General features: G+C 35.9%; 1 protein-coding gene across 7 annotated transcripts in view; it reads left to right on the top strand.

Moving 5' to 3' along the window:
• The window catches only part of RASAL2 (RAS protein activator like 2), a 384,725-nt gene that overhangs the window by 233,393 nt on the left and 129,968 nt on the right, over positions 1 to 21,364 (top strand). The window contains exon 1 of one of the 7 annotated variants that reach the window (XM_081485994.1): positions 9,760 to 9,889. The exons of the other annotated variants lie outside the window; for them this stretch is intronic. Within the exon in view, the coding sequence (XP_081342120.1) occupies positions 9,877 to 9,889 (13 nt within the window). The 5' untranslated portion in view covers positions 9,760 to 9,876. Of the gene's footprint in view, positions 1 to 9,759; positions 9,890 to 21,364 lie in introns of those variants that run through there. 7 annotated transcript variants of the gene reach the window in all.

Below are 21,364 nucleotides of genomic sequence, written 5' to 3'. Positions count from 1 at the left end.
GATACCCAAGATTCTTCAAGCTACTATCCTGCATACCTACTGAGAAGTTATTTCGCAGAGCATTTCATTTGTACCTCTCCTTGGGTAACTTATAATGTCAGCATTTTCACATCAAAGCACCTACAATTACAATATAGGGTCTATAGTGTCTTATTTCAGATATTCTTGGTAAGAGTAATAAATATTCTTTTGACAAAGTTACAGACTTAATCACATGATGGCAGTTGCAGGGGGTGTATGTTAGATCATGTTATAAACACATTAAAAATGTTCTCTTATAAAAGAATTAAGCATTTTTATAAATGGAAGGAAAAGAAAACAATTTAGACAGTCTACGGCAATGATAGCTTGTGAGTCCTGGTAAATGAAGAAATCCATACAGATATTTATCACAAAGCTTTTTGAAGGAAAGATGCCATGTCAAATCAGGGATGAATGATACTAATTGTTCTCACACAACCCCCCTCTCCCTGCCTTTTACAGCCTCCCTCACCCAAACACACAAAATACTATTTTTATTTTGTTTTAACAAACTCTTATACAGTGGTTTGTGCCAGGGATTATTCTAAGCACTTGGCAAATAAATATTTACTTACTAAACTCTATTAACTAGGTACTATTATTATCCTTGTTTGTTTGCTTTTTAAATATTTAATGAAACCAAGGTGGTGCTTTTCCAAGACTTCTGTAAGTAGTGAATGGCACTGCTGGTATTTGAACCTGGTAATCTGGCCCTAGAGTTAGTCCTCTGAACCTCTAATCTCTGCTGCTTGCCTTGGAGTGATGAACAAAAGAGAAAGAGTTCTCTACTCCTAGGTCCTATGACGCTGTCAATGGTTATTTCCTTATAGCATAAAAAAAAATAAATTTATTAGCAGAGTTGTCTGTTTTACTGTCACTTAGTGGAAAATAATGTGCAGTCATTTATTCAAAAATATAAAAGCAGAATATGAAGGTTTTTGTTGCTGTTGGCAGTTTTGGGAATAACTGTGATGAATGAAATTCTGTTTACTAAAGATGCAACTCCATGCATCATTTAGAGAACTTCTTTACCAAGAACATGTTCAGCACTTAATAGCACTCAATAAATATTGAGTCTAATTAAACAGTGAACAAGGATGCGCTATATATTTACAGCATTTTCCAATTCATCATATTCTTTTTAATTTCACGTTTGCTTGGGTATGATGTAGAATTTAAAATATGTATCATAAATGTCTTAGGAAGTTTTGAATGTTTTATATATTTTTGAATGATCATTTAAATCATGCGACAGCTGATGGTACAGGGTAAAGCATGATCCATAATAATTATATTTTGCAAACTCATTTTGTCCTAAAACATCTCTAAGGACAAAAGTATATCCTTTAATTAAAGTCAGTGTTGTGGCCTTTCTCTTGCCAGTGAGATAGAAACCACTGTGTTTATTTCCTAACATGAGGGGTAAAGGAATATTTCCAATTCTCATACACAGACATCCCTGTTGTTACTTCTCTGGATGGCCTCCTGAGAGATCTAATAATGGGAGTGTGAGTCTGTCCTTAGTCACCAGTGACTATTTCCTTAGCAAATTCATTAACCTCCCTTTTATCTCTCAATTTGTAACTCCAGTAAATTACCAATTAAGTATTAGATTTTCCTGAAATGTAGCTCTTTTTCACTCATTTCTGTCAATATGACATTTAAAGAGCAGTATGTTAAACAGGTTATTTGGATTTAAATTCATTCAAAAACCCAAGCCATGTGTGCTCTGATTTTATTACATCCTAGGGCAGATTTATCTATTGATAGTAACCACTGTTGAAGATAGGTTAAAGAATATAGTACAGATATATAATCGTAATTCTTGAATATGTTAAAAAAAAAAACAAATTTTTCATTTTTTATTGGGATACATCACTACTGTCACTGAAACAAATCTCTCAGAGATGATGTTCAAGTTTTTCAATGGTTTTTAGCTTCAACAATAGTACATTTCGATGCCATGTTTTATTGCCAAGAGAAAATATGTTATCCATTGTGACGGATAGAAAAAATTGTTATTTAAGCAAATGGTAAATCTTTGGATGGAGTGTTTTTGTTGCTGAACTCTACATGGTATTTTTTTTGTTTATTGTTTTTTGATAGGATTGCTGGTTTAAAATTGACTATGTGCCTTGTCTCATAATTCTGTGCCTTTTCTATCATGATGTTTACCTTTTCTGAAAGACTAACTTATTTCTTATTGTGTAGAACTTTATTTGATAATTATAATTTTTTTAACTGTATGTACAGATATTTAGAAGAAAGCTTTAACTTCTTGAAGTTATTTTTTATATTTACTGATATTTTCTAAACCAAAAAATGATTATTTATGGAGTTATTTTCATGTCCACAGTGTTTTACATTTTGGCAGATCATTCATCTCAGCTTTTAAAATAAGATAAAAATCTCATATTATTACATAGGAACTTTCAAATATAACCCTTCTCAAAAAATAGAGGGAACATATATGTATTTCAAAATGTAATATTTGAAATGAAAATGTAAAGAAACTAATATCATAAAATGGGTTAGAGTTGCCCTCTTGGAGCCTAGAATAAAATTGAATAAAAGGGTCTAATTTTTATTACTGTCACCATCCTGATGGTTCAGAAGTACTGAATAGAAGTACCACTGATTAATTTTCCCCTTGCTTAAGGATTTAAGTTTTCTTTGGGGAATGGATTTTCTATTAAAAAATAATCTGAACCATCTTTTAATAAATTGAATCTATTTGACATATAATATTGTATAAATTTAAGGTGTACAACATGTTACTTTGACAACATTTATGTATTGTAACATAACCATTGTAGCACTATTTATCACATTATGTAATTGTGATACAGTTAGTTGCCTATATTTATTATATGTGCATTAGATCACTGTGGCCTCTTTAAACACTATCCTTTGCAAGTTTGTACCCTTAAACATCAGTTTTATCCCCTCAAACCCTTCCCCTGGTAACTACCATTATTATCTGATTGTTTGAGTTTGACCTTTTAGATTTCACATATAAGTTTATGTCATACAGTATTGGTCTCTCTCTGTCTGACTTACCTCACTTATCATATTGTGTTCAGGATCCTTGCATGTTGTCAGAAATGTCAGGCCATCCTTCTTTCTTACTGCTGAATAATATTTCATTGGTATATAAACCATATCGTATTTATCCATTCATCTGTTGATGGGCATTTAGGTTGTTTCTGTATCTTGAATATTGTGAATAAAGCTGCAGTAAATATGGGAGTGTATGTATTTCTTAAAAACACTGTTTTCATTTCCTTTGGGTATGTACTCAATAGTGGAGTTACTGGACTGTGTGGTAGACCTGCTTTTAACTCTTTGAGGAACCTCCATATTCTTTTCCATACTATTGAACCAATTTATATTCCCATCAATAGTGTATGAGGGTTCCTTTTATTTTTTTTAAATGGCATCCTTACCAGAACTGTTGTCCCTTGTTTTTTAGTTGATGACCATTCTGACAGGTGTGAGGTGATGATATTTCATTGTAGTTTTGATCTGCATTTCCCTGATGATGTGATATTGTGCATCTTTTCATGTGTCCGTTGTCCATTTTGATGTCCTCTTTGCTTCACAATTTATCTCTTGGAGTTCTACTAGACTTTAGCTTGCTTCATATAGTTGTAAGAGAATAATGGAAGTAATAAAGAAAGTCCACTTAACCTGCATGATGCAGTAGTATTTGGATTTTTATAGTACATGTATACGCTTTTGGGTCTGTGATATGTGCAAAAGATGACTGTACCCTAACAGTTTTTGCTTTTCATAAGTAGATTTATTGAAACAGTAGCCCACACTTGAAAATATTCTTTAAAATTAAGGCAAAAGCAAACGCCTAATGACATACTTTTACTGAAACCAAATGTTATCTTCATTATATGGGGAAAGTAGACTAAAAATTCTTCAGTTGTGACAGTAGATGAGCTTAACGGGAAATCAACAAGCTGAGCAGATAGTTATATTTTCAAAGGCACTGAAGAAAATGAGTTTTTGATGGCTTTATTAAAGTTCAGTTTAAGCTCTTAAATGAGGAGAGCCAATGTCATAGGCATGTCCTTGGCTCCGTGAACACATTGAGATCTCCATTAATATCCAGCCCTGCCCCAGAATGCTTTTAGTTGCTTTTTGATGTTTATTAATGAATTTTTTCATAGAAATCGAAGCGTTGCTTTTGTTTCCATAGTATACTGTTTACTCATATACTGAAAGTAGAAAAAGATTTGCTTGGAGTTTTCCACATAGATTTTTTGTGTTTTTTTCCCCTTTGAAAGAGCCTGACTGTTGAGAAGGGTGACTGATGTGTGAGTTTTGCCTGCTCTTTGCAGTGCTTTCTCCTGGCCAGTGGCCATTTCAGGTACGCAAATGCAGTCTACTAAATCGTCTTCACTGGAAGAGCAAGGCAGTGCTCTACCGTGAAGCCAGGAGTTGTAGAAACATTCTGCAGCCACGAGTTCGGCGTGTGCCTTCTCTAAACACTTGTGAGTGTTTACTAACCGTCCGACTAACAGGTCCTCAGTCCCTATAATGCCTTTTTTAATCAAAAGAGAAGTGTGCCTGTGGTCCCATCATATACAAATAAAATGAAATAAAAATTAGAATTTCAGTGGTATTTTTGAATAAGTGGGTGACTGCGATATTTGTCATTCCAGTTATAAACAATGATTTCCTTTTCTAATACGAACTCCAAAAAGAATGCAGTGGGAAGGCCACAGCATCAGAATGTTAGTCTGGTTTTTGAGGAGACATTAAAAGAAACTGTGTTTATGGTTAGAGGAAGCTGTGTTTCTGATCATCTCTCTGTTCAGAAGAGGGAATGTGCATATAGAGTGATGTACACCTTAGCATGCAGGTAGAGTGATGTACGCTTCAGTTTGACTGCTGTTGGTATTGTATCTGCTTGGAAGAGGAAACAACGTATATTAACAGGATTTTTTGTTTGCTCATTTTTAAATTTGTTAATAAGAAAATGGATGTGCAAGTAACTTCATTATATTCAACTAGCTTAATTTTTGTGCCCTTTAATTTTCAGAAAATCATGCACCTATGGTTTTAGAGTTTCTTAATGGCTGTCATGGGGCCTCTGCCTTCTTTACAAGACATGGGTTTAATCCCTGAGTCAGGAAAATTCCTCTGGAGAGGGAAATGGCAACCCACCCCAGTATTCTTGCCTGGAAAGTCCCATGGACAGAGGAGCCTGGTGGGCTACAGTCCATGGGGTTGCAAGGAGTCAGACACAACTTAGCAACTAAACAGCAACAACAAATGGCTGTCACACTGATGTCTATACCTGTACCAAAGTCAGAATTCCCTAATTACTTTTGTAAAGGGTAGGGGAAAAATACACTGTCTATAGTCTTCAAAGTTCATAAAACATGCTATTTTATTGATTCATTACTAGGAAAAAATATCCTAGCCTTCTGAAAACAAAACCAATATTTGTTGACACTGAGCTTGGAAAGTCACATAGATACAGCCTTCAGTAGTCTACTTATACCTGTTTTCAAGCCATTTGTTTATTTAGCAAATATTTACTAAGTATTTATTGTGAGCAGACACTATATTAGTTCCAAGAAGGACAAGAAGAAAGTGCTATGTTAAGTTTTAATAGAACCATAGTTTGACAAGATGATGACCAAATTTTGAATTTGATTTAGCTCTTATTTCTGTTTGAATTATAATACAGATTTTCAGAATCAGAAAAGACATATAAACTTATCTACACCAATCCTTCATCCAGTGTTTGAATCTTTCATATTATTCATTTGATCATTGCTGATATTTGACTGTTTTTGACTTTTAAAAAATGGCATCTTCATGTAGTTCAACCTGATGGAGCTATTATTAAGTACAGAGTTTGCTCATGACAGTGTAAGATGGGCTAGTCAAGACAACCCTATCAAACTGTCTGTATGGGGGAGAAATGTAAAACCAGATATTGACAAAATAGTGGCTATTTGCAGAAATAAAATGGCTCAAGTGCCTTCATCTAACCAGAATGAAGATTCTGGGTGCTGAATTAAGGGTTCATCTTGTGTGATCCATTATATCATTTCAAACCTTCTTCACACTCTACAAGGCTCTTAAATCCCATGAGGGATTTTCTGAATGGACATGGATTTCAGTTACTTTGTAACTTGAATTTGTGGCTAGAGGATGAGCCATTTACTCAGGGTTCCCCAGCTTCTTAGAGAACACCTTCCTAGTGTTGTAGTTGAAGATGTTCTTGGTCTCTCCAGTCCCTACCTCAGAAGCTGCGTTTCCCTGGCTTTTGCAGCACAACACATAGACATTTAAAGTTACTTTGAAAATCAACATCTAGGGATCAGGATTTCACCTAGTATAAGTAAGACCTAATTGGGTAAATGATGAAATGACTATTTTCCCTTACGATTGGCTTCAATTAGTTACTTTAACTCACACATTCCTGTTTCACTTACATACAAGTGCTAGCCTCTGGCATCAGAAAAATGGATATGCAATGGTGTGTGTCCTCAAGTTACTCTAAGCACACCTCAGTCTAAGTACTTTAAAAAGTTTTGGTAAATGAAATATATTCTTTCATTCATCCATCCATCCAAGCATCACTTATTACATACCCATTAAGCCAGGCACTGTGTTAGGCTCTAGTGATAAGCTGAAAACAAGAACAAGCCCCTTCTTCATCTACCTCATATTCTGATGGTGAAATGAGACATTAAACATCAGTGCTAATATAATGTTAGATAATGATGAAAGCTATAAAGAAAAAGAAACTAGTAGAGAACAGAAAAATAGTACAAAGGAGAATGTAATCATCTCTGCATAGGAAATGAGGCAAACCTCCCTAAGAATATAATTTTAAATCTGTGTTTTGAAGAGTAGATAAGAGTATGACAGGCAGACCAGGCAAGGAAGAAACTTCTAAATAGAGAAGCAGCAAGAAACAGTAAGGCTGGAAGACATAAAACAGGAGATTACAAATAGGAATGCATATTTGTAAAAAAGATGTAGTATAGGAATAATAAAATATGGTGTATAATATCCTTTGAAGAGTGTTGAAATAATGTCATATTTGGATATGCAAAAAATTGTTTCCTTGAGAGTACTTCTCAGATTTACTCAAGTATCAGAACTCCAGGTAGTAGTGAAAGTGCTCTTTGCAGAACTCAATAAATTATTGTTCTAATTCACCTTCAAATATCTGAAAATGTCACTATTGATCTGAATTTGGAACTGTTCCAGGCACCTTTAAGGTTAATTAAAAGTAATAGATTCTAACATTTTAAAATACATTCAAGAAGAAAAAACTCACTTTTTAGAAAATCGAATACGTGAACTTTCTGTCATTTCAGGAAAGATTGCTATTCTTTTTTTTTTTTTATCAGACTAATGACTTTTTAAATTTTTTTAAATTAATTAATTTAGTTTTAGCTGCACTGGGTCATTTTTGCTGTGCTCGGGCTCTCTCTAGCTGCCACAAGGGGGCCACTCTCTCGCTGTAAGTGCATAGGCCTCCCATTGCACTGGCTTCTCTTGTCGCGGAGTGCGGGCTCAGTAGTTGCCTTACGGCACATGGAATCTTCCCCGAACAGGGATCGAACCCGTGTCCCCCACACTGGCAGCCAGATTCTTAATCACTGGACCATCAGAGAAACCCATTGTTCTCTTTTATCATCAGAGCCTGAGTGTTGCTCAGTAGCATAGTTTGAGAACTGCTGTGCTACGGTTATTCATGACATGGGCTGCCAGCCTGTATGGGAGGTGTTAGGGGATCACTGTCTCTTGTAGCAGGCAGCCCCTTTGGAAAGTCCCTTGCAGTGGCTCTGACTTCCTTTTATTGAGCTGAAATCTCTCTCCCTGATAATTTAGTCTCACCGTTTAGACTCTAACTCAGAGATAATGACGGAGATCGTGATCTATTTTTTAGAAATATTCTGAGGAATAATAAGTAAAAATAATCTCAGTGTAGTTTGCACTGTTTTAAGGTTGATTATAAATGAGGCTGGGCTTCCCTGGTGGCCCAGTGGTAAAGAATCTGCCTGTCAATGCAGGAGACATGGGTTCAATCCCTGGGTCAGGAAGATCCCCGGAGAAGGAAATTGCAACCCATTCCAGTACTCTTGCCTGGGAAAATCCCATGGACGGAGGAGCCATGAAAGCTACAGTCAGTGGAATCGCAAAAGAGTCGGACTTGACTTAGCAACTAAAACAATAACAAAACATAAGAGACTAATAATGATAAAGGTTAAAACTCGCCTGGGTGTGAAGAGGGTAGGAGGTGTTGGTGTTTTGTTTTATAGAGGGCAAGGTGGGAGTCTATTGTCTCTTAAGTCTTCATAATCAGACTCTTAGTTTGTTCTTTCTGTATAATGTTTTATGTCTTTTTCTCCTTCTATAATTCTTATTTGAGTAGCCATAGGGTTTACAGGAATAGTTCTTCTAAAGTAGAAATACGAAACCCAAAGTAAAAGAGGAAAATGCAGTGTTAGAGTATTATGATCCTTGAAGTAAAATGAAACCCGATAACCAAAATCAAATTATGATGGAATTAAAGGAGACTTTATGCATCATTGAAACTTGGAGAGAAAAAAGGGGAGAGGAAATAGGGTGCCAAAGATATATACATTCATATTTATCACACATATATGTACATACATACAAATAGATCTGTGTGAAAACATATTGTTCATATATGAGAGATATATTACATTTAATGCATATATATACAAACACGTAAATAGAGATAAATGTGTTTCCATCAGCTGTTTGTTAAATGGAAGATAACGGATTGAAACTGTGCTCTTCTCATGTCTGTCCTGTTCCACTGTCTGAAGTGGCAGGTGGAATCTGCTCAGTAATTCAAAGAGTGAATTTTTTAATTGATCAATCCTGACATGCTAACCTCAGCAACCAAGCAGCTGCATAATGTGTTAGGTCATCATACCAATAATGAAGATTACATCATTGTCCTGCCTCCTTTTTTTGGAATGTGGAGATAAACAAACCCTAGAAATATGTCAGATTTTCAAACAAACCAAAATAATGACTGAGAATACTGATACTATCTGTAGTTTCATCACAACTTGTTGACTAATCAGTTATGAACCATTCTGTTTAAAATTAATTTTTAATTATAGTTTATTTTTAAAATGGAGTTCTAGCTTAAGACCTGAATGAAAAGTTTCAGAGAAAGTAAGTTTTTCTTTTTATAAATTTGAAATATTACTGTTGTGATAAATTGATGCACCAAGTGACTTTAAGATAGCAGTATATGTGTTAACAGACTTCTAGATATACATCAGCTGTAAGATATTTCCCTGGGCTTTGTGCTTTGAAAAGTTTATATTTTAATTCAGCAATAACACTCAAAGTAAGAATCTCTGAAATTTGTTTTATATTTCTATTCCTGAAACAGGATAGATTTTGAAATAGATTGCTTTAAAAAAATAATGAATCGCTTCTTAAAACAAACAGATGTACACATCCACCCATGGGACAGAAGAAGTGAATTAAATACCTCGCTTGGTAAATCACATTGCTTCTCCTGAACTAGATTGCCTGCATCCAGTGCTGTGAAAGAGACACGCTGTGAGCAGGAAGGATAGCTATTGTTCAGTGCTCTCTAGCAAAAGGACTGCCAGGAGGGGGGGTTGGGGGGTGAGTGTGACTGGCGTTGGCTCTGGCTTTTCTGCATTCCAATCTGTCTGAGGCACTGAGCGGGAGCAAAAACACAGAGAGAGAGAGAGCAGGAGCGTGAAGGAGCACAGCTAGTGCTGTATAGAAAGTGTTTTGAGTTTCTGACTGGCATGCCGGAAAGATCATGTTAGCAACACCCAGAAACTTCGCGGAATGCAGACCCCAGGTAAGAGTTCCTAGAATCCAGCTGAGACAGAAGTTAAAAGTTTGTATATATTTAAAGGGTATCTGTGCTTTTTCAAAATTCACAAATGAAATGACTAGTTACTTTTGTGCTTATCGGCTTAAAAAAAAAAATGGGTCGGTTTTCATTAACTGTGAGTTCACAGGAGTACTCTGTGGAGACTGTCAACATCCAGTACAAAATCCAGATCAAAAATAGCCTTCTGAGAAACTCAGATAAAGTAAAGGTGTGATGATCATAGCAGAGTACTAACACTGCAACATTTACTTGTTCTTTTAATCATTTGAAGTGGATGCTTATTCTAGTTTTTCCCTAGATTCTTTATGAAATACTAAGATACCTAGGAATGGATACAGCCCATTTCTCTCTGAGAGAGACAAAATATATCAACCATTAATAATAATGTAACAGCCTTGCCTGAATCTCAGTAGCATGTAGTAAATCAGTTTCATTTGGCAAGCTCAACAGGTTGGATCCATAGACAGCAGTAAGAGTTCAAATGAGAACTTTGCTTGTTTTTTGTTTTTTGTTTTTTTGCCCAAGGTAGACTTTTAATATCCTTTGCCAATAGATGACGTTAGAAACTTTAACTAATTAGCTCATTGAAAGTTAAATCTGAAAGAGACTTGAGAAATCATCTACTGCAGTCCACACTCTTCTTTTTCAGTGAAAACATTGAGGTGTAAGGGATTTGGTGCTTGCTCAAGATTACAGCATTAGAACAATATTAAAATGAAAATCCAGATCTCCTGATACGCAGTTTACTGGTTTTTTTCATGGTACCAGCTACATTTAGGCTTTATACTTTGTCCATACTGTGTCTGCTGGCTCAGATACCATGAGTTATCGCCTAAAGACCAAACACATCATAAATCTAGATTGAAATATTATGGGGAGGAGACGTTGGCAGATGGATGTCATCAATATTGATATCATACTTATTTAAAACCAAAAATATATAGCAAAGTATTGGTATTTATCAGAATAAAAAGCAGCTTTCAGTTAAGGAAAATGACTGCAGTTTGTATGTTGCTTTTATATAAACAATTACATAGCTGTAGCATATTCTAAATGCCTATATACGAAATTAAAATTCAAGTTGATTTTAATCTCTTTTAAAGACTTTGGGACTTAGTCATTTTCTGTATAATTGAAGTTAGTAAAGCTTTTTTCGCATAGCATTATCCCATACTCAGTGCCTTCTCTATGTTTATATTTTTTTTAATGTAAGATAACATTTAAAAATTATCCAACTGTTTGAACCAGTCGCTTCCTTATCCAAGACCCAGCTCAGTTTCTCTCCATTTGTAAGGGTCCTCTGTTACTTCACCTCATGAATTATGTGCTTGAGGGTAACTTAAGTGGAGGATCTTGAGAGTCACAACAGACAGTGAACATCTGTCTTCATACATTTTCATTTAGTCTCTGAAAAGGTTGCTGCCCTTTCCATTTTTCTGGAGACCATTGTGGAGTTGAGAGAGACCACACTATTCTGGTGAGCTAAATAGTAAAGATAGCCACTGTCAAAAGGATCTGTCATGGCTCTTTACAATCCCTGGGAACAAGTTAGCTTGATTTGGCTCCAACCACAGTGAGGGGATGTAGTGTTTTTGTGTTAAAGCTTGACCTGCTATTCCAGTTTTTGACTAAGTCTGTGTAAATGGGGTTGTGATTTACAAGTCTGTGAGTGATGAGCAGTAAGTTGTAAGGAACAGTTTCATTACTGCTCTCGGCTATCGGAAATCAAATTACAAAGTGACATTCTCCACCCAGTAGGAAACAAGAGACTGTTTGTCTTACTGCCGAATCCATTATTAAAACACACTGTTTATAAGAGGACTGACGGCTGTGAGAATGAGGACATAATGCTCTATCCAATTTACCAGTGTTCACGTTGTATTACACAGGGCCTAGAGTTTTCTCTCATCTTTTATTCTGCTGGAGTATGTGAAAGGACTGCCATGATACATGCGTGTATATTATGTTATGTGTATATATGATAGATGAGTGGATGGATGGATGGATGGTTCAAAATGGACTTTTGATCTTAGTGTATTTCCCCATGCTAGAAATAATCAAGTCATTAATCTATTGCTGACCTAAGTTGAAAAAAAACTACTTTATTAACCAATCTAATAATTATAAAATTTGCTACTGTGTATTGGAAGGAGAAAAATATTAGAAGGAAACACATGACTTCTTTTTCTCTCCTGAATACAAATGTCGGATTATGCAGGTTTATGTTTTAAAAGGTACTTGTGCTAATAAGGTGCCCATTTTATGACTAAAGGCACATTGTAAATGGGAAGGGAGTGGGTAGGATGAACTGAATGGCATGAGGAAAGAAATTCTCTTATGTATGTGAAACAATTTTCTTTGACCATTGTTTTTATTTGAAGGCAGGCCCATTTTCACTGCTCATGATTTTTTTTCCTTGATACTAGTTTTTCTAAATTTTTTTCATGAAATATATATCCATATAGTTTATATATTAAATTTGCAAAGAAGGTAAAGAGCTCTGTAATATAGCCATGACATTATTCTGGTAAAAGTTTGGCTATAGTTGATCAAAACTTTTGTCTCATTTAGAGGAGTTATTAATACTTCTTCCCAACTTCTTTCTACTTTTGGGTATAATTCTGGGTTCTGTATCCTCATTAAAGTTGTAAGAATGAAATCTTTATGGACAAAAGTAAAGATGAAGGACAGTCCAAGGGGCAGAAGCTTGAGGCTAGATGTGTAAAACACACTGAATTATCAAGTTAATTCTTTACTCATAAAGGTAACCTGATTAGCCACTCAAAACTCTGGAAATCCTTTTATGTAGTAGACACATGGTTGTGTTTTCCCTTCTGCTCCAGTCTTGACCTTCAGCGGCTTCTAAAGAGGGAGTTACACTGGTTTTGTTCTTTCTGTTCTTTCACGCTCTCTAGTGGTTGTTTGTGGTGGTTCTTGTTTTCAGTTCCCCGTGTATCAGTTTTCGTGAAGAAGCCGGTGGCAGTGTGGTGAGACAAGGTTCACAAGATTCTTACACTTAGTCACATAAACTTTCTAAAATATCCAATTCTATAGTGCAGAGAGAGAGAATAACTGATTGTGTCCTGTTGTTTCTTAGTAAACAGTGAGTCAAGAAAATGAGTCATGACTCAGCAATGGGAATCCTCATACAGCTGTCTTTTGTTTTTCTTTATTTTTTTCTTTCTGTGTATGTGTGTGTGTGCCCTAATCGGAATTCAGTCTATCAAATCTCCACATGTAATTATGGGTATGATGTCAGCTTGTGTTTGGAAGCCTAAAGCGTTGCCACTGAGAATGTGTTCTTTGTGCACACTGGACAAGTAGGAGAGACTTACTGAATCGTCATTAAAATTCAGATGAAGGTCTTTATCTTTGGTACCTTGCTCGCCCTTATCTCCTCTGGTACCTTGCTCACCCCTACTCAGACCTTACCATTTTGCTGAATGAAGAGTTCTCTGAACTTAAACATGTGGAGAGGGAGCCAGCGAGGAGTCCTTATCAAGAATGAGACTATAAAACCCCACATTTCTGTCATTCTCAGGCTTGAGGTATTTTATAAATAAGTGAATTGCTGAAATAGCAAGTTGTGAAGTTAGTGTAGGTTAATACAGTTCTCTTCTTTGAAGAAGAAAATGACCTGGTTCTGCATGCTCTCTTTTGTTAGACTTTCAAAAGTAAGCAAGCAGGTTTAGGTGCCAGGATCAAGCCAGTGTCATTCAGGATCAGGTGACACCTAGCATAGTCAACCTGTTGGACAAGTTGCTTGCTCTGATGTATTGCATTTAATTCCACAGACTACAGAGTACCTTTGAAAACCTTAGCAGCATGCTACTGTTGTATAGTTAACTATTCATAGATACTACCTTTAGTTAATATGAAGACTAAAAAAAAAGGATATTCTCTTTTTAATGCTCTGGTTTGTAACTTTCTAGCTAGATTATATGTCAAATAGATTGTGTGTAGTTGATTTGATTTCTGGTCTCTCCAGTGAGATAGGAGAAGATAAGATGTTTGGGTCCCTACTACAAGAATTCCTTTTTCTAGGAACACCTAGACTATAAAGTGAGTGAAAGTCACTCAGTCTTGTCCGACTCTGTGTGACCTCATGGACTATACAGTTCATGGAATTCTCTAGTCCAGAATACTGCAGTGGGTAGCCTTCTCCTCCAAGGCTATAAAGTGTCAGGTAAATAAATGAAATAATTTATTTCATTTTTTTTTTTAAAAGGAATGATGTGTCAAAGGGACTGCAGAAAGAACCACTTGAAAGAATTGGGTTTGCTCAGTCAAAGGACGGGACAAGATGTGATATGAACAGGGAAGGATAATCATCTTTTGTATACCAAGAGCTCATTATGATGAGCTCATTTCTAAGACTTTGTTTAGTATGGTTATATTTCTTAGCATTTTCTCAAAGTGTGGGAGACAAATCACTCAAAGAAAGAGTAGTAAATTATTGAATTACTTTCTGCATATGGTAAAGGAATTGTATCACAGTAATACAGTTAGCTTACATACATCTTGAGATTTTTCTTGAAGCATTTTTGCCTCCACTTGAGAAACTCAGTGAAACATCACAGTAGTTTCCTGAAGCAATATCACTCTATTTTATGAATACTATTATTTTACTTGCACATATTTGCACAGTGACAATTGCTAAAATTGTGAAATATATTTTTAGTAATTTTGGTTTTCTTCATTTCCTTTTCTTATAAAGATAGTATAAGCACTCAGTATTTGATGATCAGCTTTTTAACATAAATTTTCCAAAGAATTAGCTGTTTTTTTCCCCAATTGGAGCCAGTGTTGACCATTTTTATTAACAAAACCAAAAACATGGTGTAAGGAAGAATGCCTAGGAGTTACTGCTGTCATTACAAAGAATGAAAACAAGTCTCTCTTGGAAACATTTTTATTAACAAAACCAAAATGTACTATTCAAAGCAAATTTACTGTAATGTAAAAGGCAGAAGTCTTTATAGAAAGTTTAGAAGTTGCTTGTTTTATTTGTTTTGTTTGTTAATGGAAGGGTATTTAAAACCAGAAGGCAGGCTTTCCTCTGGTCCTTTTTAAAAAGAAAATCCAACAATTTATTTACCAGTTTTTCTCAGAAGTGTGTCTTCTGAGAAACTGTAAAATGTGAACAAACTGCAAAATGTATTTGACAATGAAATTTTAATTAGCTAGAAATAGTGAACTTAAAGGATGTGACTATTTTATTGCTGTAAAGTACTGTGATTTATGACAGCTTCCCAGTAGGTTTCTTCCAGTGTCAGAAATTATAAGACCATTTTCATTTTACTTAGTTCTTGAATTAAATATTCAAAGATAGGCTTTTTCTTTCCCTTTTCCCCTCAAACCCATGTTACAGGAGAATAGAAACTGTTTTTTTTTAAAGGCTCTTGAGGTTTAATCCAGATGTTGCTTATGTTACATTTTTCTCTGACAGTCTAAAAAGAGATTATTTTTAAATTTTAACATCCAAACATAATACATAATTAGCTCCTCCTGGACACCTGTGAAAAAAAGGCAAGACTTCAGGGCCCATTTTTAAAAAGAGCTCATCCAAATGGCTATTCAATATATGAAAAGTTTCATTATTCATCAGGAAATTGCAAATTTAAACCAAAATTACATACACATCATGATATCTAAAATGAAACAAAAACAAAATACCAAATGTTGACAAGGATCTAGAACAAAAGGAGTTGTTCTAGATTCTAAAACAAGAACCTAAAGAATTGTTTTGAATTCTAGACAAGAACCTAAAACAAAAGGAAGAACACACTGCTGATGAGAGTGTAAATTTTTATGACTACTTTGAAGAAAAACTAAGATCATGGCATCTGGCCCCATCATTTCATGGCAAATAGATGGAGAAACAATGGAAACAGTAACAGACTTTATTTTGGGGGACTCCAGAATCACTGCAGATGGTGACTGCAGCCATGAAATGAAAAAACCCTTGCTCCTTGGAAGAAAAGCTGTGACCAACCTAGACAGCATATTAAAAAGCAGAGACATTACTTTGCCAACAAAGGTCCATCTAGTCAAAGCTATGGTTCTTCCAGTAGTCATGTATGGATGTGAGAGTTAGACTATAAAGAAAGTTGAGTGCCGAAGAATTGATGCTTTTGAACTGTGGTGCTGGAGAAGACTCTTGAGAGTCCCTTGAACTGCAAGGAGACCCAACCAGTCCATCCTAAAGGAGATCAGTCCTGGGTGTTCATTGGAAGGACTGATGTTGAAGCTGAAGCTCCAATACTTTGGCCACCTGATGCAAAGAACTGACTCATTTGAAAAGACCCTGATGCTGGGAAAGATTGAAGGCAAGAGGAGAAGGGGACGACAGAAGATGAGATGGTTGGATGGCATCACCAACTCAATGGACATGAGTTTGAATAAAGTCCAGGAGTTGGTGATGGACAAGGAAGCCTGGCATGCTGCAGTCCTTGGGGTAGCAAATAGTCAGATATGACAGAGCTAAACCTGAAGCTAAACCTATGTGTGCAGTCAGGAACTTTACATTTGGTGTCATTTAAAGGGTTAGATGGGGAAAGTCTCACACAGACCAGGTTTGTAAGTGAATCTTCAAAAGAAAACTGCAAGATGTGAATAACAGAACTGCCAGGCTTTTCATAAGCTTTCAAAGTCCCATTCATAAGCACTCAAAGACATAAAACACTAACTTTCATGTCCTAAATATTTTATAGTAGTTACAATTTATATATATATTACTGTAGTATATCTAAAGATATAAATGTACTCATACCAAGCACATTAATTTTTACAGATAGTTATTAATTAGTTCATGATACAAATTTAATGAGTTTTCAGTACTTTGGCTTTAATATCATTTTGCTTTAAAAGCACTTCTATGCTTTTAAAGGATATGTGATTACTTGTTTTATTGGAAGAAAAATAGACATTTTAAAACAGCTTTTTCATCACTGTGGAATGTGGAAGTATCCAACAAAATAAATAGAAGATAATAAATGTTAAGTTCCTTCTTTTTCTTTGCAAAAATACAAACATGATATATTCTTGACCATGCTTTTCTTCTCTTCTCAGGTAAATCACCCCTCTCCTTCTGATCCTGCCAATTCTGAATCATTAAAATGCATGTGTTTAGCTCTATTTCTGTATTCATTTACAGCAGTCTTCTCCACTTGTTCAGTTGCTAAGTTATGTCTGACTCTTTGCAACCCCATGGACTGTAGCATACTGGGCTCCTCTGTCTTCTACTCTCTCCCAGAGTTTGTTCAAATCCATGCCCATTCATATTTCATCAGCTTTACTCAAGCTTAATGTTTTCATGTCAGCATACTACATTAGTTATCTATTGCTGTTACAAACAACCATACATTCAATGACTTAAAGCAACACCTATTAATATTTATCATTTCACAGTTTCTGCAGAACCAGAGTATGGGCAGGGTGTAGTTGGTTGTCTACTTGGAGTATCACAAAGTCAGAAACCAAAATATCAGCAGACTGCCTCCTCATCTGGAGCTCAGAGTCCTCTTGTAGTTGTGGCACTGAGATCCTTTCTTTCTTGCTGGCTATTGGGAGGGAATCATTCTCAGCTCCTAGAGATCACCTTTGAGTCTCATTCCTGTGGCACTCCTAGAACGTGGCAACTTGCTTCTTCAGAGTCAATGAGAGAATCTTACTCTAGTCTGCTATGATAGAGTCCAATATAAAATGCAACATAATCACAAGAGTGGCTGTACCATCATCTTTGCCATATAATACAGCTGAGTCAAGGGAGTGGCTATCCCATCATTTTAACAGATCTTGGGTCCTACCTACACCCAAGGGTAGAGGATTATACAAAACTGTGGGTATCATATATATCCACATCATAAACACCAAGCCTTTGTTCATGATTCTTAATTGTGCTTCTTTTTTTCCCTCTCAAACTGAATATAGACTATTCCATTGAAGTTAATGATACTCTAATTCTGGCAGGTTAACAATCTTATCTTTCTTTCAGTTAGTATTAGTTTTGTGAGGCCTGTGCTTTTCTGTGACAGCAGCATTTTCATTCTTAATATGCCACCCATTTTTTAATAAAATAAAAACACAATATAATTGTGCAAATATTGCCAAGCAGATTCTGATGCCAAATTAACTGTTGATGAACATGTGACCCTGCCTCATATTTATCATCAACCGGTGAATGACAGTCCTAAATTTTTTTTAAATTACTGAATTAAAAAGTTACAGACCTATGCATTCTCAAGTTATTTTACTGTTGAAAAATGCTGTAAGCTCTCAGGAAATCTCTAGGCATCTAAAGATGTTTTAATATTTGTAAATTTTATGCTATTTTAATATTTCAAAGAAAAATAATACATTGAAGATGTCTTTTCATTTCATTATATTTATACCTGTAGATCCTTAAAGGCTGCATATTATTCCATTGTAGATTTACCTGTTCCCCTTCTTAAGAATGCTTAGTGTTTTTAGTTTTTGCCACTACGAACTGTTTGTTAAACATCCTCGTACATACATATCTATGTTCTTGTGCTGATATATCTGTAGGACTGGTTCCTAGAAATAGAAACAAAGGTAGTTTACATTTCACACTTGATAGATACTGTTAAATAGCCTTGCAAATTTGTTCAGGATGTCTTTATTTTCTATTTGAAGTTTTAAATTTTTATGTTTTCTTAATCTGTCTTTTCTGTTGTAATTTCTGGCTTTTGTGTGATACTTACAAAGGCCTTTCTCAATAAGATTAGATCTTTATCTGGAATTTATTTTTGGATTTTTGAAATGAGGTTTTCTTTTTCCAGTTGTAGAGTCAGTTGTCTCAACACCTTTTTTTGAATAGCCTACTCTTTCCACACGGATTTGAGAAGTGCCCTTTATCATCAGCTAAATGTCTGTGTGTTTTTTTTCTGGATTCTTTTTCTGTCCCACAGATATTGTTCTATTTCTATGTCAATATCAAAGTGTTTTAACGATTATAGATTTTGATATGTTTCTCCTACTGATGTAGCAAACTCTCTCTAATTAGTTAGTTCTTCCTTTTCAAATGTGTTTGGATTTTCACTCGTACATTTACTTTTCCAAATGAACTGTGGAAGCAAATCATCCCCCACTGCCAGCCAAAAACAAAATAATGTGTGTTGACATTTCATCTGGGATTACAATGAGTATATACATTATTTGGTGGAGAATTAACTTTCATACACATTTCTAAGTTTTAGTTGTTTTAAACTGTATATAAAAGGCAAGTTTTATATATTCTTTTGGGACTTATTTTTTTCACTTAAATATTATATGACTAATATCTTTCCATGTTGTTGTTGTGTTCTTTATATTTTTAACTACTGTATGACTTTTACATTATTGAATATGCCAAACGAATATAGAGTTTAGATTGAGTTTGCTACTAGGGTTCCATCTTTTCAATGAAGTGTATTTGGTTTGTTAACTAAATTTTGCTATCAATATCAGTGCTACTATGAACATTCTTGAAAGTATCTTATTCATTTGTGGCAGTTTCTTTTTGCTGTGTTCCTAGAAGTGGAATTTCTGGGTCTTAGGGTAGCTAATAATGCCAAACTATTTTTCACCAACAATGTGTATGAGCGATTCACATTCTCCCTAATACTTGATATTTTCAGAATTTTAAATTTTAGTCTTGTAATGAAGATTAAATTTTTGGTTTGTGAAACCTGATTGTAGGTGATACTGAATAGTTTTTGTAGGTCTATGGCTATATATGTTAATGCTTTGGTGAAATTATTTTTCTCACTTGTTCATTTTTTTATTGAGTTGTTAGGATTTTTCTATTAATATGAAGAAGTTCTCCACTGATCTCCCATAGCATATTGGGCACCTACCAGCCTGGGGAGTTCATCTTTCAGTGTCCTATCTTTTTGCCTTTTCATGCTGTTCATGGGGTTCTCAAGGCAAGAATATTGAAGTGGTTTCCATTCCCTTCTCCAGTGGACCACATTTTGTTAGAACTCTCCACCATCACCCGTCCATCTTGGGTGGCCCGACATGGCATGGCTCATAGTTTCATTGAGTTAGACAAGGCTGTGGTCCATGTGATCAGTTTGGTTAGTTTTCTGTGATTGTGGTTTTCATTCTGTCTGCCCTCTGATGGCTAAGGATAAAAGGCTTATGGAAGCTTCCTGATGGGAGAGACTGGCTGTGGGGAAAACTGGGTGTTGTTCTGATGGGCAGGCCCATTCTCAGTAAATCTTTAATCCAATTTTCTGTTGATGGGCAGGGCTGTGTTCCCTCCTTGTTGTTTGACCTGAGGGCAAACTATGGTGGAGGTAATTAAGATAATGGCAACCTCCTTCAAAAGTTCTCATGCACTGCAGCACTCAGTGCCCCCTGACCCTGCAGCAGGCCACTGTTGACCCACACCTCCGCCAGAGACTCCTGGACACTCACGGGCAAGTCTGGGTCAGTCTCTTGTGGGGTCACTGCTCCTTTCCCCTGGGTCCTGGTGCGCACAAGGTTCTGTTTGTGCCCTCCAAGAGTCTGTTTCCCCAGTCCGTCAAGGCTGTATATTGTCACCCTGCTTATTTAACTTATATACAGAGTACATCATGTGAAATGCCAGGCTGGATGAAGCACAAACTGGAATAAAGATTGCTGGGAGAAATATCAATAACTTCAGATATGCAGATGACACCACCTTTATGGCAGAAAGTGGAGAAGAACTAAAGAGCCTGTTAATGAAAGTGAAAGAGGAGAGTGAAGAAGCTGGCTTAAAATTCAACATTCAGAAAACTAAGATCATGGCATCTGGTCCCATCACTTCATGGCAAATAGATGGAGAAACAATGGAAATGGTGAGAGACTTTATTTTCTTGGGCTCCAAAATCACTACAGATGGTGACTGCAGCCATGAAATGAAAAAAACCTTGCTCCTTGGGAGAAAAGCTATGAACAACCTAGATAGCATATTAGAAAGCAGAGACATTACTTTACCAATAAAGGTCCGTCTGGTCAAAGCTGTAGTTTTTCCAGTAGTCACGCATGGATGTGAGAGTTGGACTATAAAGAAAACAGCACTGAAGAATTGATGCTTTTGAACTGTGGTGTTGGAGAAGGCTCTTGAGAGTCCCTTGGGCTGCAAGGACATCAAACCAGTCAGTATTAAAGGAAATCAGTCCTGAATATTCATTGGAATGACTGATGCTGAAGCTGAAACTCCAATACTTTGGCCACCTGATGTGAAGAACTGACTCCTTGGAAAAGACCCTGATGCTGGAAAAGATTGAAGGTGGGAGGAGAAGGGAACGACAGAGGATGAGGTGGTTGGATGGTGTCCCCGACTTGATGGACATGAGTTTGAGTAAGCTCTGGGAGTTGGTGATGGACAGGGAAGCCTGGGATACTGCAGTCCATGGGGTCACAGGGTCAGACACAACTGAATGACTGAACTGAACTGAACTGATGAAG

Source organism: Giraffa tippelskirchi, chromosome 5 (assembly GCF_054371585.1).
Source record: "Giraffa tippelskirchi isolate mGirTip1 chromosome 5, T2T-mGirTip1v1.2.pri, whole genome shotgun sequence".
Taxonomy (NCBI): Eukaryota; Metazoa; Chordata; class Mammalia; order Artiodactyla; family Giraffidae; genus Giraffa; species Giraffa tippelskirchi.
The sequence above is the reverse complement of the archived record's forward strand: the minus strand, read 5'-3'. Positions and strand labels throughout refer to the sequence as shown.